Source organism: Cynara cardunculus (assembly GCF_001531365.2).
Source record: "Cynara cardunculus var. scolymus isolate 2C chromosome LG 10, CcrdV1, whole genome shotgun sequence".
Taxonomy (NCBI): domain Eukaryota; kingdom Viridiplantae; phylum Streptophyta; class Magnoliopsida; order Asterales; family Asteraceae; genus Cynara; species Cynara cardunculus.
In genome coordinates, this window is record NC_037537.1 from 680,715 (window position 1) to 699,842 (window position 19,128).

Below are 19,128 nucleotides of genomic sequence, written 5' to 3' on the forward strand. Positions count from 1 at the left end.
TTAAATTACTGGGATCGATATTCATACTTCCTACGTATTACTTGATTGACACCATACACTCGAAGCAGATGTTCGCACAAATCGCCTATCATCCATTATATCCCACGTAAAAACAGGGACGAGGGTGACGAGGGTGGATGTTTAAAGACCTTACCCTGTCCTAGACGGGATAGAGGTTATTTATGTGGAAACCCCTGACTTGCAAAACAATCACTTGCTACTTCGTTGAGGAAATACATAATCGAATAAGCCAAACGCAAGAAGATTAAGAAACTTGACTTCAGTTTATCATATCCTTTTAATAGAAAACCTAGTACAACTATAATGTCAACAATCATAAATTCCAAAAAGAATTCTCAGCTATTTTCTACCTATTCCTAAGTCATGTTTGTTTTTATGGCTCAAAAAACCAAACCGACACATTAAATCTCACTCGAAAGTAGGGTCTAAGAAAGTGAGATGTGCACAAACCTGACCTCTACCCCAAAAAAGTAAAGCGGTTGCTTCCATGAAGATCCTGACTTGTGCAAGAGTGTGTTTGTTTGCATGGTTCAATAGTGAAGCAAAACTCATCTACTATTTACACGCATTGAAAAATGGACCTACAGATGGCAACAACATACCGGTTTCCATGGGAGAAGATACTATCTGCCAGGGTGGAACTTGCTTTCAGCATTCGGATTAGACATTCTTTTGGATGAAAATTGATCTGCTCTTCAGATGTTGTCTACTATAAGCTGCAGTGGAGGCCAATGTTGTTGAAGCCACTAACCAACTGCATTGAACCAAAATAGAAAGCTTTAGCAATCGTATTTTAGCATAGAAATTACTCCCTCCGTTCCAAAATATGTGTTCACATTTCTAAATAAGCAGCCGTCTACCTAGTACTTATCGGGTAAGTGCTTACCGGTATTACTTACCTTACCAATTAAGCATGACAGAATTGACACTTACCTGGTAAATGAGGGAAAAAAACTCTTACTGGTAAGTGCTTATCAGGTTTAAGACGCTTAACAACAATCCATTCTGATGGCCAAGAATGTTACACGATAAGGTAAGCGAGAGTGATATCTCTTGCTTGTCAGCGCTTATCTGATAAGCGTTTGGTAAATGGCTCCAAATCTCCATTTTTAAAAGTCAGTGACGAGTTTCCAGTTCTACCCTTAATATTTTGAGATGGAGAAATTCATCATTCCCTTTATTGTTAAAAAGTAAATTGTCATTAAGTTAATACCAAAAACGTAATAATTACACATTCGTGGTATTTGGGATGGAGGGAATAAGATGAAGGAAATCCGAATGGAGTAACAAAAGTACCTTAGGTATGTGATGTATGACTCGGTTTCTGGAGTACCAAACTCGGGTTGCAGAAGAGCAGCCGTAACCAAGGCTAGTTGGAAGCAGGTATTAACCTATGATAAGAAAGCAATTAGCAAATCAAAATTGCGGAAGGTTTCAGTATTCATCCACCAAATGATTAACGTGCCTACAAAATGACCAAATGTTCAGACATGAGGTGCAAAAAGTATTTATCAAGTAAATTGTTGATCACTAGCAATCATTAGAAGACATTGGTGAGATTGATTGTGTTCCACACATTTCCTAAAATTTATTTTATGAAAGGGTATTTTAGGTAAGTGAATATTAGGTGAAATTTATTTTATGGAAGGGTGTTTTAGGCACCAAAATAGGTGGAACAAAAACCAGGGAGATAACAATAAGATTGGTAAATTACTGAACTACCCATGTCAAATTTAAACCCTACAACCTCATAGATGATTAAACATTGAACTACTCAAGGTCACTCTGATATTATATTATTCAGCTATATAAAATACAAGTGAAGATAACAGGTAGGCTTTTGGCGCAGATATCATAGCTCACAAAGTTCCTTAACTCCAAGGACACTTGATATGGGATAACATATGCATATTATACTGCATATAACGCACTAAACTAGATGAAGACATCCAGTAGGAAATTAATTTGAGACCACCTTCATAGCCTTTGCCTTTTCCATAATGCAACGAGGTTTTGAGGAGCCTCAGACGGAAGGGGTTGGGCGACATACATGCTCTCTTGTAACAGAGAGCACAAATAAGATTTTAATGTAATTCAACATATAATCGAACTCCTATCAGCCTATTATCCATAATATATAGAGAAAGAGGCAGGAAGAAGTTCCAAGATCACATGTGATACAAACATATTGCATTGACTGACCAAAGAGCGGGCGACCTTTCCTGCGACCCTTGGTCGCGTTGACCAAGTTGCTCTGCGTACCTTTGGACATGTTGCATCACATGTGATTTTACTTTGTAATCACATGTGATCTTGAAGCTTCACCTTCTCGTTTGATCCTGCCTCTATATATATGTATACATTACCAAGGGACTGAGAGCTATGAGATCAATGTACAATGAAGGTAACTCCGAAACTAATGGTCCAGAAAATCTAACACTATTAAACTTTTGATATCCTGAAACTTCTTTTAAAGTGTTCAAATCATGTTTAAAAGGGAAGAAAAAAGTGAGATCACAGAAAACATGATGTTTACCTTACTGATCATCAAAGGCTCAACTTTCTGCGGGCGGATCCCATCAAGGTTGAAGAACTCTAACCAGGTCCTTGACTATTGCAAAATATACAAATAAGAAATGTGAATAAACACAGAGAGACAACCCAATAAATTGCTCAATTCACTTGAAGAACCCACCTCTGAACCTAAGTGACTAGCTCTTATATACACTGCGCCACCAACTAGAGCAAGATCTCGCATTACAACAAGTGCAACCAGTCCTGCTGCAAAATTATGAAACAAATTAAAACGTTGCCACCTGAATCCTGATGGCATAGAACATATCACATTTTTCCATGTGTATATGAACAATTCCTCAAAATTATAAAGTAAGGTGCTTATTACTAAGACGCCAAATATTTTCTATTTTTTTGCTTTGGACATAAGATGACCCATCTAAAGTTTACAAGAAAAACTGTGATTTAGTGAACTGCAATTAAGAATATCATGGCTCTTTTGAGCTGTGCAGCCTCTATTTTAGTGATTCGAAGATGGTCAGTTCCTTCTAGTTTTAGTTTCGAAATTGGTTCTTAAAACATTTCAGTTTTGCACATCGCACTTCTAGAATACACCAATATCCTAATTGTAGCATTCATGTAGTTAACTGGATTCAAAGAATGCACAACTTGATCAATTAAAAGGTAGATGGTAAGATCTTAAGCACAGGTGTAAATCTCTAAAGCATTATGCAACCTCAAGATCATAACTGCAATTTACATCACTCTACTAAGAAGAGTTCAAGCTCCACCATCCTCAAACTCCATGCATGTGTGTAGGAAACAAATTTGCTTGCAAATGAATAGAAGCGCTGACATACACTTCATCAAAGCATGATTATCAGGTTAATTAAGAGTGACTGCCAGGATAGTTACATAAATTGGTTCAAGATATGATGACTATCAGGTATGCTGCTACTTTTTGGTTATCATATGCACAAGACCAACCATACAAGTGTATATAGTAGATACACAAAAAAAGAGATGGAGGCCAATAATCATTATTTTTAAATAAAACTACACATTGCTAACTTGCTATGTAATAGTTGGGCGTTTGTATATGGTAATATGATAGAGGTGTTGAGTGGTGACCATGAAGTTGTAATGAGTGGTAACGGGTTGGACATGTTGCAGTAGTAAATGTCAATGAACCATGAAGACACAGTTGGAATGCAGAACCTTTCTACATATGAGTCTTGACATTTATATAGTTTTCGCTAGGATGGAGGATACCAACATCCCTCTAAGAGTGAGATGGAAAAGGTAAAATGAATCTGCGAACACAATTATAATATTTGTGATGTCTACGCTGGTTCAAATCCAGCTCAGCCCAACAATTCGCCAATATACCATGAGGGGAGAGAACAAGATCGCAAACTCATTAGAATCCATTGCTCCAAAATATGGCAAATGTAACTTCCATTAACATGTGGCAAGTACATAATAAATATTCTGCAGCTCATGGCATCAATCTGGTATTCCAGGCACATGTCAGGACACACTACTACTATCATAAAAGGTACACGATTGACCCTATTGAGGTCTACATTAACATAATTCTTTGGGACATCAGGTGTGCATGTGGTGAGAGATGGTTAGTGAACGGAAGAGAGATGGAGTACGAACAGAGAACATTTACCAAATACCTTAAGACATATACGAAAACAAACATGAAAGCTGAAACCATACTTACAGTGCAGAAGACCCCTTTCTACCATGGCCAAGGCAACACATCCAATTAGAACCTGTATTAACAAGTTTCCATAAGATCAGAGTCATAATCTAACCACTGAAGAGTTTGATATGCATCAGAACATACATATTACTATCTGTTGTTGCTTATGAACCAACCATTATTACCATCTCTTGAAAGAGCTAAATGAAAGCACTTACTTTGTCGGCAAGAGGATCAAGGTATGAACCAACCACAGAATTGATTCCCATCTTTCTGGCAACATATCCATCTAACTGCAAGAAGAAACAAAATTAGCAGTATGAATTTTTGGATGTGCCAGCTACCAGACATGAAAAGGTCTCGAAAGTCATACCCAGTCAGTTGCCCCAGAGACAACAAGCCCAACAAATGCAGGAAGATACATATCGTGCATGATCATCCTGCATTTATTTAAAGAATGAGCCAGAAATCTAATATAATGGTTACATTCACAAAATGATACTATACAACACTCCATGGATGGGAGCAACTGGCTGGCACTCGAAGGACCACTTCTGAATGACTAAATCAAGGAAAACTTTGATCATCTCCAAGTTACGTAATCAATGCCTTCATGGCATACACATATTCCAAGACATCCAAGTCTCCAGGATTCCCACCATGAGGGGGAAAATGATTCATCTAACGTGTCATTGCATGCAAATTACAGCTAGATTCTACAAAACAGGACGCAATAGATAAGGGAACATAATCAGCTATCATTCTCTTTAAGGAATTTCTAAATAAACGATGCTCTTAGACATGTCTAATCGATCTAAAACTAGATTACCTAGCTAGTAAAAACTATCAAAAGGAGGAGAAGATGCCATATCTAAATGATGATCTAGCCAATTTGTGGGATTTAGCCTGTAGACCAAGAAAACCCAACAAAATAACCATCGTTTCCACAAAACTACAATCTTATTTCCTATTCACAACCACCAGAAAATGTGTGTTCCGATGTATTTCCTGAGAAATGCTACAGTTTCTTGTACAGAAAAATAGAACATATTCTGAACTGTGGCTATATTATTTCAAAACTAATGTTAACCTTGTGCAGTGTAAGCACACTTTGTTTTTAGTTTACAGTTTCTGAAAAGGAAACATGCTAGGAAAATTAGAATCTTGAATGGCATGATCCATTATGTCCGTCAGATTCCAGTGCCACACCACCAAACACTTGATTGTACCTAAAAAAATGAATCACTTCTGTGTGTGTACTTGTTCTTAACTTAAAAAGAAATAAGAAAAATGTGTTACAAATTTTAGCATCTTCTTGAAATACCTGTGATTGATTTGTATATTGATTCCATTAAATGGTTCAAATACACAAATAAGCACACAGCCACTGAAAGAAACTACTACATCCCCAATACATAACTTCTCATGTTTATGTAACCTCTTTCCATTCCAACATTTGCATCCCCTTTGCAAACAATAAATAACACATATAAATGATACCACCCTAAGTTCACTTCTAACAGTAATCTTCTTGATTTCAAGAAAGTGGATTCTATCCGTTGGGAGAAAGCTATGAATACGCACCAAATTATACATACTATGTTTCTCATTTATCTCACAGAATAAAGTAACAGTTATAAAAAGAGAAAATGTGCAACAACTACTTTACCAAATCCCCATGTACGCAAATAAAATAGACACAGAAACAGAGAATTAGCTAGGAACTGAAGCATATACCATCCAAGCACGGGGCCAGAAACCAATCTACTCATAGAAATCATATTAGGCCAATTAACGAAACTCTCCACCAATCCATCATCGCCGCCTCTTCCAACGGTCTCCGATTCCTTCCCATTAACCAAATTTCCCTCCGATATTAACCCTAATTTTAGCGGGAACTTACGTTCCCGAATCAAGTCAAAAGCCCGTATTTTAGGGATGGCAACGACGTGGGATTGGAAGTATAGAGGGGTGGCGGATTGTAAAAGCATCCATGGAGGATAAGAGAGGAAAAGTGGGCCATGGAATGGGTAGTCCGACTTAGATATTCTAGGAAATAGCGAGTTCGAAGAACGAGAGAGGAAGATCGAAGACCTTAGGGATCGCAAAGATGTGGGATTTGGAGTGGAGATGAAGAAGCTCCTGCTCCTAGCGTCAGAGGTTTTCTGGGCAAGTTTCCTGAGTGATCTGAGAATGGCCATTGATGGTGGCGCATTGAAGGTAGGGTTTTATAGTTTGACGACGAAGGAAGATGGTTGACACGTGGGAAGAGATTTACACGTGTCGGCTCAGACATGTATAATCTAATTAACTCAAATTGTATGAGTTTATTAATATTTTAATACGTTAAAATATTTTTTTAATTTTTATAATAAAATTATTATAATTTTAATAGAGTAAATAAATAGTGATTGTTTATTTTACGGTTAATTTTATTGAATTTAATATTAAATATTTTTTAATTTAATAATATTATTAAATATCATAATACGTACGAATTAATTTGTTTTATAATTATATATTTTCATATTATATATTTATGTATCTATATTATATTATAAAATCGTGTTAAATTTGCTGAATTTTTAAGACGTAAAAATCTTGAGGCATCATGTACAAGTTTAAAAGTTTGATATCCTCTCACGTTCAACAAGATAATTAAAAATAAGATTATTTTTTATTTTCAAGTTACACTTTATACCATTTTAATTTTCTTTATATCTCTTCTTTTTTTATTTCTCATTTTACATCTTTATCATATTAATATATATAATCATGTATTAACTAAAATACATTTTTTTTTATAAATTATATAATTATAATCGTCTCATCAGTACCTTCAAAATAAGTCCAATAAATACATAATGGATTATTTTTATTATTTTAATTTTTCATTTTTGATTTATTAACCCATCATGGTCAACATCCGTTTCTAAGGACATACATTAAGAAGGTTATGGTAGTTATAGCCACCAGGGAAGTATCTCAACGTTGGTGCCCCCAATGATGAGTCAGTAACCGAGTCACAATGGACCTTGCTAAAAATTATCAAAAACTGATAAGGATCACTTTTAAACTTCCATGTAGCTTATGGTCAAAGAAAGCATCAGTAAAGTTCGTGATTCAATCATCAAATTACAAGCAAATAACTTGAGTTGATAAACATTTACTATGGCAAGCACAATCAATTTCAAGTGTTCAACGTATCAAGGATTCTATAGTTGAATAAACTTGTAAAGGTAAACTACCGAGCTACTAACCACCTATCGGGGGACCATAATCACATCATTATGACACCAAATGGCGTGACACAATCAGTGGTCGTGCGATCAGTCGATGACATCTCCTTTCGAATTTTGTGCTCTAATGGAGCTGACCATGGTGTTAACGGTCACATTATTCAGAAAGCGTATGGGTCAGCCCTAGCATATTTGATTTGTTTGTATGGTGGATGGTGGCGTAGTGTCAACACCACATCTCACTTTTTTTAGTACAGTCGAATGTGCATGTCCAATGTATATGCACGTGTGGATTACGTCTGATACTTGTGTATATGTTTACGTGTGACATGAAACACAAGCGTATGCGATTATTTGTTCGAGCTCGATATACAATATGGTATGACTTTTATTTAGGCTTTTCAGTTTCGTTTGATATGTTGCGGTCAGTATTTGTTCAAATTTGACTGTTTTGATCTTTGACAAGATTTACTATTTTGATTTAATGAATTTGGATAAATTCATTTTGTTATGGATTGATTAAGCATGTTACAATTGATTCGTTCGATCTAACTGTTTTTCAGTTTTATTTATCTTGTTTGTTGACTTTTCTGTACGTTGTCGTTGAAGTTGCGTGTGATATATGTTATACTCAATTTGGTTCCATGTACACTTGGAAATTCGAGTTTTGTCTTTGAAGTATGCTCGTTGTCCAAATTTAGATTTATGTTGCATTCGACTGTGGTTCGATTATTTATTTTGTTATCTTTGTAACCGCATACTGAGCTTTTGACTCGGCCTCATTTGTTTCTTCGTTGCAACATTTTATAGCCAACAGAAGGGGAGAATGATAACTTCAAAAGATCACATAAAATCACAACAATCTCCGGCAAATACACGTCTGGTGACATATTCCACTGAATATTCCAAAAATCAACAGGTGTCCGATGCAACACCACTCAGCAATATCTACATTCTTCCATATCTGACTTTAATCCCAAAGTCGGTAAACTAGATTGTTTTCACTTTCAAACTCCGTAAAATAAGAAATATATAAAATAGTAATGAAAAATACTGAAGTCATCCATTTAAGGATGTAAAACGCAAGAAAAAAAATGGGGTCATTATGTTATATTTCAGTCTCCCGAAAGGACATATTTAGTTATATAAACTTAATTATGTTCTTAACTAAATCCATGTAGACGATTAAAACCAACTAAAAAGTAGAACCTCGTAATGATGGCAAGCTTTTTTGTTTAGTAAGAACATCTCTTAACGTATTCTAGTTTGGATAATTTGTTGGAGATGCTCTAACAATACTCGGTTTTCACAACAGGTTTTCGGTTCAAATCCAGCCATGTCCACCTAGTCCTAACCGATATTGTGGGGGCGCTTTGTAGAGTATCACAAACTTTTTTTCCGAAACAACAAGACATTTGTGTCACTGTATATACCAAAGATAAACGTGTTTCCGTTGTTTAAAGACAGGAATTTTTTTTCCAATGATGATCGATCCATTACTCCGAGAGAGAGGAAGTACCCAATGAAAGGCTTATATCAAGCCATAGCGGTTGGAGTCCAGACCATTTGGGATTTTCCTAGCTGTTCTCCAGGCTCCTTGAGCCGAGGTGGGCATAAACCGGCCCGAATACCCATAGTTGGCAAAAGAAAAGCATTCAATCCATATTTGCAGCATAGCACGTGATGCAAAAAAAACGTCTGGGATTGGACCATAAGATTTATTTCGACATATAACATATATAAACATCATGTAAGGTTATATATATACCTCTTAGTTTTACTACTTCATCTGTATTCTCTCGGTTTTTCTTTCATATTCATTTGTGAATATACTCATAATTTGTGGTTTTCGATTTACAAGATTGAATCAAAGCATTCGAGGGAGATGACACGAGTACCTCATTGTTCGATGAGCAGCAAGCGCTTGTTGTAAAGCAACATCAACTCTAGCTCCCCCCAAGTGTATCAAATCATACAGTTGACGGATGAATTTCGCGAGCTCTTCCTCATCATCGTCATCCCAAATCAGCATCCCTCGATCTGCACCTGGAGTTGTTTCAATATCTTCCCAATCGCTCATGGGGCTCGTGGCCCCCACATCTTCATCTTCGACTTCATCCACTCCGATCTCAAATTTCGCGCTATCCGCTTCATTTGTCTCGCAAGATCCATGGAATGATGTTAACTGTGTTTCATGGGGATCGGCTGAAGGGCATATAACAGCTTTAGCACCTGAGTCTAAGAATGCCTTTATTAGAGATGGCGATGGGCCATATAAACCGGTGTATATTATGATTCGATCCCTCCAACCACCAACCTGCAAATTTGCATTGTTATTTAATGAATAAGAATACCACAAGATACCATAGTCATAACCGGTTTAACTCCTCTCAAGACAAACCGGAGTTTTTCCTGGCTATTAACTTCAAGACCCATGGGATTAGTCGAGGTGTGCACAAGCTGGCCCAGACACCTACGGTTAGTTATTTAAAAAGAAGACAGCACAAAGACTACAAAAGCCAAGTAATTTTTCCACCATTATGCTTCAGTAGCTCAAATTCTATGCCTTCATTCAGGGCACACAAGTGATGGTAGCAGGCAAAGGCAAAAATGGGTAACATCATATGCAACTATACTGTATATTACTGGTGATGAAAGAAAAAGAAATAACATATTATTCGGTTGAAGTTGACCCCTCCTCTACCTTTACTATGTTATAAAGGATTTGGTTAAAATTCTTAAAAACAACTTATTCAAAATTTTGTACTGTTTATTAATGCATAAGCTCTTAAATTTCAAGTTTACAAGTACATCTTAAGACTTCATGTTCGGATAAACTAACCGATAACAAATGCTAATCATGTTCGATACGTGTTTATGCCTACTAATACCTGCTTATCCCTACTAATACTCCATAAATATCTGATTTTCCTTTTCAATGAAAATTGCATTATTTTTTAATTCTCGATTTACAACAAAATTTTGCTTTTCTTGGCATTGAACGGATACACACCTAGTGCGTGTGTATAGGGGGCAAATCATATAGAAACCTATGTTGTTTCATAGATGAAACAACACATGTGAACATGTAGTGTTCACACAATGTTGTTTCATAGATGTATTCATCAAGGAATGTTTTTCGTGTGAAAAAAGAAAAAGCACAAAAATACGTTTATAGATGAAACACATTTGACTCACACAAAAGACAAAACATGTGAAAAAAGAAAAGAAAAAAAAAACACAAAAATACATTTATACATGAAACACACATTTGACTCACACAAGAACAAAACATGTGAAACAATATGAATCATAGTTTAAATTCAAACTCACCGGATGGTTTTGGTTGATTTTTGTGGGTTTGATTTTCACATGTGTTGTTTCATCTACGAAACTGGTTTTCATGGCTTCTATTAGAGAGAGGGAGAAAAGTAATGTTAGAATTTCTTTCTTAAATTAAGTTTAATTATAACATACTCATAGTAAAAAATAAATAAATTAAAATACTAATTTATAAGTTATATTTAAAAGAATTATATGTAAAATCAACATGCCATTTTAAAAATATATATACATATCGTTAAACAAAAAATCATTTTTAATTTTGATATATACACAATTTAACATATCATTTATTTTTATTATTTATTAGAAGTTATACCCACACTATGCACGGGTAAACTACAAGTTCATATAACTCAAATGCTGAATATTGTTCATGGTGGCATTTTGTTCCGAAGTTTTGAACAAGAAGTGTCAACTACAACATGTTTTCTCTTTGTTTCACATTTACGCTTCCATAGTTTATCCTACATTGCACATTCTTGCAAAAGATCGATGGTTAATTTGCAATTAAAAGTGAAACACTCATAATAGCCCACATCAACCTTCATAACCAATTCGCAAGCCGGGGTCGTCATGTAAACAACCTTTTTACCCTTTGGGTAAAGAAACGGCTGCTTACATCTTACCCTCCCTAGACCCCACTTCGTGTAAGATTCACTGGCATCGTTTGGTTTGGTTTGGTTTGGTTTGGTTTGGTTTGGTAACCTTCATAAATCAAACCAAAGCAAATGCACCCGGTCAATCCCACACATAAGTATGGTCTTGGGTAGGAAAGATAAACTACATCAGATATCAGGTATCGAACCTAAAACATACCATCCAACGTACATCCGCAGGACTCAAGTGCATAAATGGAACTGTCCTGTGAAACATGTAAGCTGCAATTTCTTGATCCTCTTCAATGACCTTCATTCAACCAGTAAAATACAGATCATGAAAAAAAGATTAAAAAAATCAAATGGAAGGCACAGGCCTCAGAAGCATACCTGCGTTTGGCGTCCTATGTACCGATGTACAACAACTCCAATCTGGAAGCATGGCCTACAAGCAACCAAATCAGCAACAGTAGAGATGTTTGAAATCTCTGACATGTATCTCCTACGCCGGCCTCTCAACATTGACAGAAAGTTATATTTCACATTTTGCAGAAACTTCTCTGCAAGTTCACTCGGTTCAGCGATCACGTAAACATCATTTTGCCAACTGGAAAAATAAAGATACAGCAGGTTAGATGAAGAACTAAGACATATATTATGGAAACAGCAGAAATTTCAAAGAAAGGAAAATAGCCGAAATCTGACTAAAACCATCAAACATGTTCCCCCAAGAGATATCTTGTACAACTATCGAGAATAACCTTCTGACAGATTCTTGTTAAATGCATGACCTTGACAGACTCATTTTAAATGCTTGACCTTCTGTCAAATTTCGAGGCATTCTTTGTTAGGAAAAGACATTCTTCTGTTAGGCATAGGCGTTCTTAAATTTGTCAGAAGGTTATTCTCTAAAATAACCCATTTGAGGACTATAACGACCTTCTGCCAGACTTTGAGGCATTCGTGTTTTCGGAAAATGCATTCTTCTAGGCAGAGCCGTTCTTAAATCTGTCAGGAGGTTATTCTCCAAAATAACCCCTCGAGAACTATATATTTCAATTATTCAATTCCACCTATTTTCTTGAGAGTTGAGACGATTATTAAACAGTTCTCCACAATGAAGAATGGTTGGTGAAGGAAGAAAAAACTGACCTCAATACTGAGCCACTTGTATCATTTTGAAGAGCTAAGTGCACAACTCCAACCCGTGGTGAATTTTGTAACTTCTCGTGCAACAACCGAATAGGCGTTGAAAGCTGTCTAGGTGCTGTTGGCGATTCTGGGGGGGAGGGATATTTTGCAGTATAGTTCCCATCCAGACTTAAATGTGGTATTATATCAGTTCTGCCAGTCCTATGAGTCGCTAGATCACAAAGTGGGCTTGATGGGAAGCTTCCGGAGAGCAATGGTGATGAAAATGGGGAAGGAAATGATGTTCCCGGTACTGGCTTAAGTGTTCCTGATGTCGCATCCACAAGAGATATTCTTATTCCATTGCCACAACAAAATCTCTCAAGTGATTGAACATGGTTAACATTTCTTCGAGGATCTGGACTATTAGAGGCCTTCACTAGTAGCACGTTGCGCCTCCAACCTAAAGAGGGTCCATTTTCACATGTTGCTGCGGAATATGATAATTTGAGGTCAAAATCATGGAAGCTTTTAGGAGATGGTTATAAAGAAATAAAGCAAACCAAACGAACCTAGTATATTCCACTAAGAATTAGGGTATGGGGAGAAGGGTAGGATGTACACAATGGTGATAGAGAAATGAGAAGTGGAAAAATTGGTTCAACCAAGCCAAGGCACTATTTGTCCTATCTTACTAAGGCTATGTTTGGCAAACTAGCTAAAAAGCTACTTGTTGGTTGATCTAGCTGTTAGTTGAAAAACTAGCTTATAAACTAGTCATGTGTGGTAAAAACTAGTTGATAAGCTAGATGACAATGTTAATGACCTAAAAGGACATGCTGAAAAATTAAATGGAAAAATATAAGAGGCATAATTGGAAAAGAAAATTTTATAAAAAATTCCTAGAGCTTATTGAAACACAACTTAAAAGTAACGTTTCAAAGAGCTAGCTTATGGCTAACCAAACGAGACTTTTTCAATAAACTCAAAAAATAAGCTAGCTTATGGTTGCCAAACATGGCCTAAGCCCAGTGCCCCTACCCCTATACCATATAATAATGTAGCAGTCATACCGGTATTTGGACGCTTTGCCTTGAAGGACTGCTGAGAGTGTAGATTCACAGCCAATTTGTCATCATTATGGTTCTGCAGCAATTTCTCACTCACATTTTTAAAAGCCATAGAATTTTTCTGGATATAATCGTTAGTGGCTGCCTCCAACTTAAGCCATATTGTGGGATCAGTCTCATCCAACTCCATATCACAACGTTCATCAACTGCAAAGAGATGAGCATAAAATTTTTAACCATGATTCGCAATCACCTGAAGAAGACATCAGGCACTTTCCCAGCAACTACATAAGCTTTTATTGCTATTACTCCCTCCGTCCCAAGATAAATAAGTGTCCACTTTTTTATTTTAGTTCGTCCCAAAAACAAGTGTCCACTTTCAAAAGTAAGTGTCTACATTCTAATTATATCCTTAACTATGAGATGAGAAATTCTTTAGTCCCATATCATTAAGGGTAAAATTGTCATTTAGTTGATTAAAAATATAATGATTATACATTACTAAAACTGTCTTTTCATTGTGGACAATTATTTTTGGGATGGAGGGTGTGCTATATTCTGAATGACAAATAAGATTTAACATCAAACAACTACAAAAGGTGGAATATTCATAATAAATTTCACCTGGATTAAACCGAAAATACTGGATCTCAGGAATCATGGAGAGCAATGTGCTTAACATATCCTCAACCCGCTCAATTGAGCATGCACTCTCAACCAGCACTTGGCCAGTGTCCAAATAACGCCACCCACCTCTTCGAACCTAGAATCAAACACAAAGACAGAAAAAGAAAATGAATAGAGTTAGCACATGTGCAGAATATAAGCAAAGAAGCTAACATCAATCTTGTGGTTTGGAGCGGCCTACAATCTACTATTCACTACTAATCAAAATCAACCCCAGAAACAATCAAAACTCAGACAGAGAGGGTTCTGTTAAGGTGCATTTGGTAGATGTGGCAGGACAGAATAAAAACTTGTTGTCCCACATTTGGTGCAACATTAAACTAGGAAAGGACAGGACTAAGTGGGACAAAAATGCATTTTTTTGTCCCACCAAAATAGGTGGAACAAAAATTAGGGAGATTGCGACAAGATTGGTACATTAATAAACTCCCCATGTCAAATTAAAACCCTAAAACCTTCCACAATTCTCTCACCTGCCTACCCCACTCTCGCCCATCCAGTCCCGCCATGTACCAAATGCACCCATAGGGTTTTGTGCAGGAAGCAATAAATAATCCTGTTTATCTGGATTCCAATTTACACAACATAGAAAGACCTGTTCATGCCATCCGATCTCTCAGTTTCAAGTGATATTTGCTTGGAAGAAGTCGGTCTGACAACAAATTTCCCCAAACTCAAAGCTGCCTTGGTAAACAGGATTTAGTTGGTTCATTTGAATTGAGATTAGACAAAGAAAAGGTAACATAAACACTTGCACACAAAAAATCCTCTTCACTCTTCCATCCAATAGTATATTCGATATCTAAATCAAACATATCATCTGCAAAAGATATATTTTCCCAGGGCAATTCTTATGTGTATTAAGAAGTTCAATTAAGTTCATATAAGAGGGCAAAAAGAAAGAGGGTCCATAGTATTTGGTTTAAAGAACCTGAAAATTCAATAAATGAACCTCTAGTGAACCATGAGTTTGTACTTTGTAAACAAGAAGTAATTATTTACAAAAACTAACATATTATGTAAAGTATTAATATTTGCAATGAATTTGTATCATCTTTGTTTTCAAAAGATTGAATGATTCCCCGATTCATAAGGGATTTTTAAAATAATTAAGGATAAAGAAGTAGAATATACTAAGGTGGCAATTACCTTAATCGGAACGGAACAGCAACCAATTGAAACTAAGGTGTCAATTTTTGCATCTGGCCATAAGAGTTGTGCTTCTCGTATTGCAAATACAGTAGGATTGTTTGCAACAATAGCACCATCTTGCCACCGAAATTCACCTGCAGAAGGCAGAGATAGAAGAATAAACCTCAAAGCCGTAGTTCTTTATTTCTATTGAAAAATTGATTGTAGAAAAAGGCCTAATTTGCTCTTGAATTTGTCACTCTCCATCTCTATTGTGATAGACTCGGTTGACCTTTCTAATTCTCACCACATTATGATTACAAGTTATCTGTTTAATTGCATTCATTAGCCCAAACTACCTCCATGAATGGACATTCTTTCAGTTGTCAACATTCATGCTTAATTGTGTCGTAACAACTATATTCTATGAAGATAATAACTGCAAGCCCGACAAAAATCAACTACAACTTGTGATCAGCTATGTTAGCATTTGAAGGTGTGTTTGGTACGCAGGACCAGACAGGTGAAACTGAGGTAGGTGGATGAGAGAATTTGGAAGGTTTTAAGATTTTAATTTGACATGGGTAGTTTAGTAATTTACCAATCTTGTCCCATCTCCCTGATTTTTGTTCCACCTATTTTGGTGGACGGAGAAAAATGCATTTTTGTTCCAACCAGGTCCTTACCTGTCGCAGTCTAATGTCGTGCCAAACATGGGACAACAAGTTTTTTGTACTGTCGTGTCCCTTCCCGTCTTCCATTTGTTAAAGACTGAACTAAAAAGAAAGTAAAGAATAAATGGATGAAAGGATGTAAGAGAAGAGCAGCTAGTCATATACAATTTCACTAACCATATTTGAATATACAACTGAATTTAGAGAACTATGATGAAGAGGATTCACATTTGGCTGTCATAGGAAAGCAAGCAAAACAGGGAGATAATACCATCAGAGTAATCATCGAGATAATATGGAGCTGCAGATGATGCTCGTATAGCTTGCCATATATGATGTCTACAACTTCCCATATAAGCACCACGTTTGTATCTAATTTCAGCACTGGTAGTTGAAGCTACTGACCCACTGGTTGCTAAACTTTCTGAAATTGTCAAAGGAGCTTCTAGTGTGCCAGAAGGGTACTACAGTTTCAACGAAGAAATATTAATCAATAACAAAAACTTATGTTGTATAAACGGCATACCACAGTTCTCAGAAAGCATATGATATGTCGATTCTAATTAGCAAAACATAGAAGTCAAGGCAAAAAACCTGATAATTACGAAATATATACGGCTGAGCTGGTGACACACTCACTAAAGTTGATACTACAATAACTTTCGGAATCTTTTTCACCGCCGAGTCTATCAAGAGATCTCCATCCTCTTCTGCACATATCTCTTTCAACAATCTCTCAAACTCATCAGCACAGTGCTGGACACAGATCAAACTGGATAGTTTTAGCAAACCATACAACCAAATCCCCATTATATATACAGTGGCATACGCATATCCCATGAAAAAGTATTGACATCGAATTTTTTTTCCCAGATTCCTGGTAACGGTTAAGTTGTCATGTCAAGGAAATTACTCCATAAATTATCAGATCTCACTATTATGTTTTCCAGCTACTAATATTGATAAAATCCTTACAGTGAAAGTGGTTGTCGGGGTCAACTTGCACAAACCTCGACCTATCCTATGGGGCACTGAAGATAACAACCTGAAAAATCCCAGTGGTCCCGACGAGACTCGAACAGGCAAGCAATGTGGAGGAGCCACTAGGCCTAGCCTTTATTTGCTAGTTGAGCTGGCCCTCAAGATTATTGATAGTGGAGTTCCTTCTATTTAATTATTAATTGGCAAATCTATTAGGGAATTTCCTTTTGATGACCATATAGGAAGGTCAAAAGGGAGAATTGCATACTTTAGATCCATGCACAACAACTCTAAAACTTTGTGAAGAACTTTTGTAAAGTTGATCAAACTTCTCTCTCCAAGTTGCTGCTTCATTATCCTTTGGAACGGGTTCCGCAAAAACAAGTTTTCCTGTAAATTTATACAGCAAAATCTTACACGACTGAAGAAAAAAAAGTGAGTAGCATAGTCCCATACAAAAGGGTCATCTAGCTCACCAAGATTTTTATACATTTCTTCACATTTTTCTAAGGACATGAGTTTTATTCCCAGAGCAACCGCAAGCATGCCACCAGTTGAAGTGCCACAAATAAGGTCAAACATCTCATGTATCTGCTTCCCAGTACCCTTTTCAATTTCCTTAAGAATTTGTACAGTAGCAAGACCTTTCATCCCACCTCCATCCATTGTAAGTATCCGGAGTCCTTGTTTTGGTACCTGCCTTCCTTTGATAAAACGCCGCAGACTCTCGTTCTCCCCTATTGTGACATGTACTAAAATAAATAATGAAGATAGTGTTGGGTTCTGGCCAGACCAGACACTTTTTGTGACTCGTTAGACCCGTGATACCACTGTGAAGGTTTGGTGTTTTTTTTTCCTATGAAGGTTTGGTGTTTTTTTTCCCTATGAAGGTTTGCTGTGTTTTTCATGCAAACATCAGTTTTTTTCATGTCAAGGTTCGATTTTTTCATGTAAACTTCCGGTCCTGTGAAGGTTCGGTGTTTTGCTGTGAAGGTTCAGCAAGATCAACTCATCCAAGGGCTCCAAGGTGGTCTCACAGGCCTCATGAAAACTGAGTGGTCTCACATGATTCTAAGTCTACAAATCAATATATTTTTAGAAATAGAAAATCATTTTAGGAAACGAACCAAGAATTGCCAGAACACGAGCTGCAGCTTTCCTCACGCGTAACTCAGATGCAACCGTAAGCCGCAAAAGTAGATCTCTCAAACTTTCAGAAGCAACAAGAATTCGGCGGTTCTCTACACAAAAGGCCAGGTTCCCAATAGCTAGTAATGCGGACCGTTGTACCTAACAATTTATATATTAATTCAGATACCCATGCAAGAATGCTATCAAATGCTAAGAAACTGGTAATATGCAAGCTTACCTCTGGATCTTTATGTGCACACAATAATTTTAATGATCTCATCACATCCTTGTTCATCATTTTTTGGGCCACTGTATCAGAGACGAACCCCAACTTTGCCACAATTTGCAGAACAGATTTCAGTTCTTGAGGACCAACAGATTTCATAACTCTTTGAATGGGTTGCATGATGTCACATTTCATCAACTGAAGTGAAACAGATACATCTGAGGCAAGAGAAGTGAGTGCAGAACCAGCTTGCTCAACCTGGGACAAAGTACGACTACTTGGAACAAAAACCCAAGGAGAAATAGATAAAGAAAATTTACTGTAGTAATGCCAACTAACCACATGCTGATTTTCACTACTTATCATGCTTATCAGCTGTCGTACGGCATTTTCATCTTTACCAATAACTACACGGTTTCCTTCATCTTGCATCATCTTTGCAAGGGCAGATGCGAGCAAAGGATGGTGGCACGAAGAAAAACGAAATATAAGGGCAAAAAATGCACTCAGCTTGTGTCGCGAAGTAACAAAGTAAGAACTATTCTCCATCTGCAGTCCACCTAATAGAAGTTAGGTTTCAACTTTACATAACCAAACCAAATGAGCCCAGTATACCTGCAGGTCGGGTCCCTTTGGGGGGGGGGGGGGGGGGGGTTAAGATGTATGCA

At 36.8% G+C, this 19,128-nt stretch overlaps 2 protein-coding genes across 4 annotated transcripts in view; both read right to left on the reverse strand.

Annotated features, from left to right (window-relative positions):
* Window positions 1–67: 67 nt before the first annotated feature.
* Window positions 68–6,450, reverse strand: LOC112519582 (cardiolipin synthase (CMP-forming), mitochondrial). Its single transcript, XM_025127780.1, has 8 exons — window positions 5,987–6,450; window positions 4,623–4,689; window positions 4,468–4,542; window positions 4,268–4,319; window positions 2,717–2,802; window positions 2,558–2,632; window positions 1,318–1,412; window positions 68–775 (listed from the first exon to the last, which is right to left on the reverse strand). Exons 1-8 carry the CDS (start codon window positions 6,448–6,450, stop codon window positions 682–684), a joined length of 1,008 nt encoding a protein of 335 aa, XP_024983548.1. The 3' UTR covers window positions 68–681.
* A 2,755-nt stretch (window positions 6,451–9,205) lies between these two features.
* Window positions 9,206–19,128, reverse strand: part of LOC112520398 (phospholipase A I-like) — a 12,807-nt gene continuing 2,884 nt past the window's right edge. The window contains exons 5-18 of one of the 3 annotated variants that reach the window (XM_025128781.1): window positions 18,800–19,009; window positions 18,473–18,718; window positions 18,231–18,393; window positions 17,580–17,840; window positions 17,372–17,493; window positions 16,717–16,878; window positions 16,394–16,586; window positions 15,467–15,603; window positions 14,255–14,393; window positions 13,634–13,837; window positions 12,582–13,050; window positions 11,820–12,036; window positions 11,650–11,739; window positions 9,206–9,805 (exon numbers count right to left, since the gene is read on the reverse strand). In XM_025128781.1, the coding sequence (XP_024984549.1) occupies window positions 9,356–9,805; window positions 11,650–11,739; window positions 11,820–12,036; window positions 12,582–13,050; window positions 13,634–13,837; window positions 14,255–14,393; window positions 15,467–15,603; window positions 16,394–16,586; window positions 16,717–16,878; window positions 17,372–17,493; window positions 17,580–17,840; window positions 18,231–18,393; window positions 18,473–18,718; window positions 18,800–19,009 (3,063 nt within the window). In that variant the 3' untranslated portion in view covers window positions 9,206–9,355. Of the gene's footprint in view, window positions 9,806–11,649; window positions 11,740–11,819; window positions 12,037–12,581; window positions 13,051–13,633; window positions 13,838–14,254; window positions 14,394–15,466; window positions 15,604–16,393; window positions 16,587–16,716; window positions 16,879–17,371; window positions 17,494–17,579; window positions 17,856–18,230; window positions 18,394–18,472; window positions 18,719–18,799; window positions 19,010–19,128 lie in introns of all 3 variants that reach the window. The other 2 variants (XM_025128780.1, XM_025128782.1) reach the window with 2 other exon arrangements.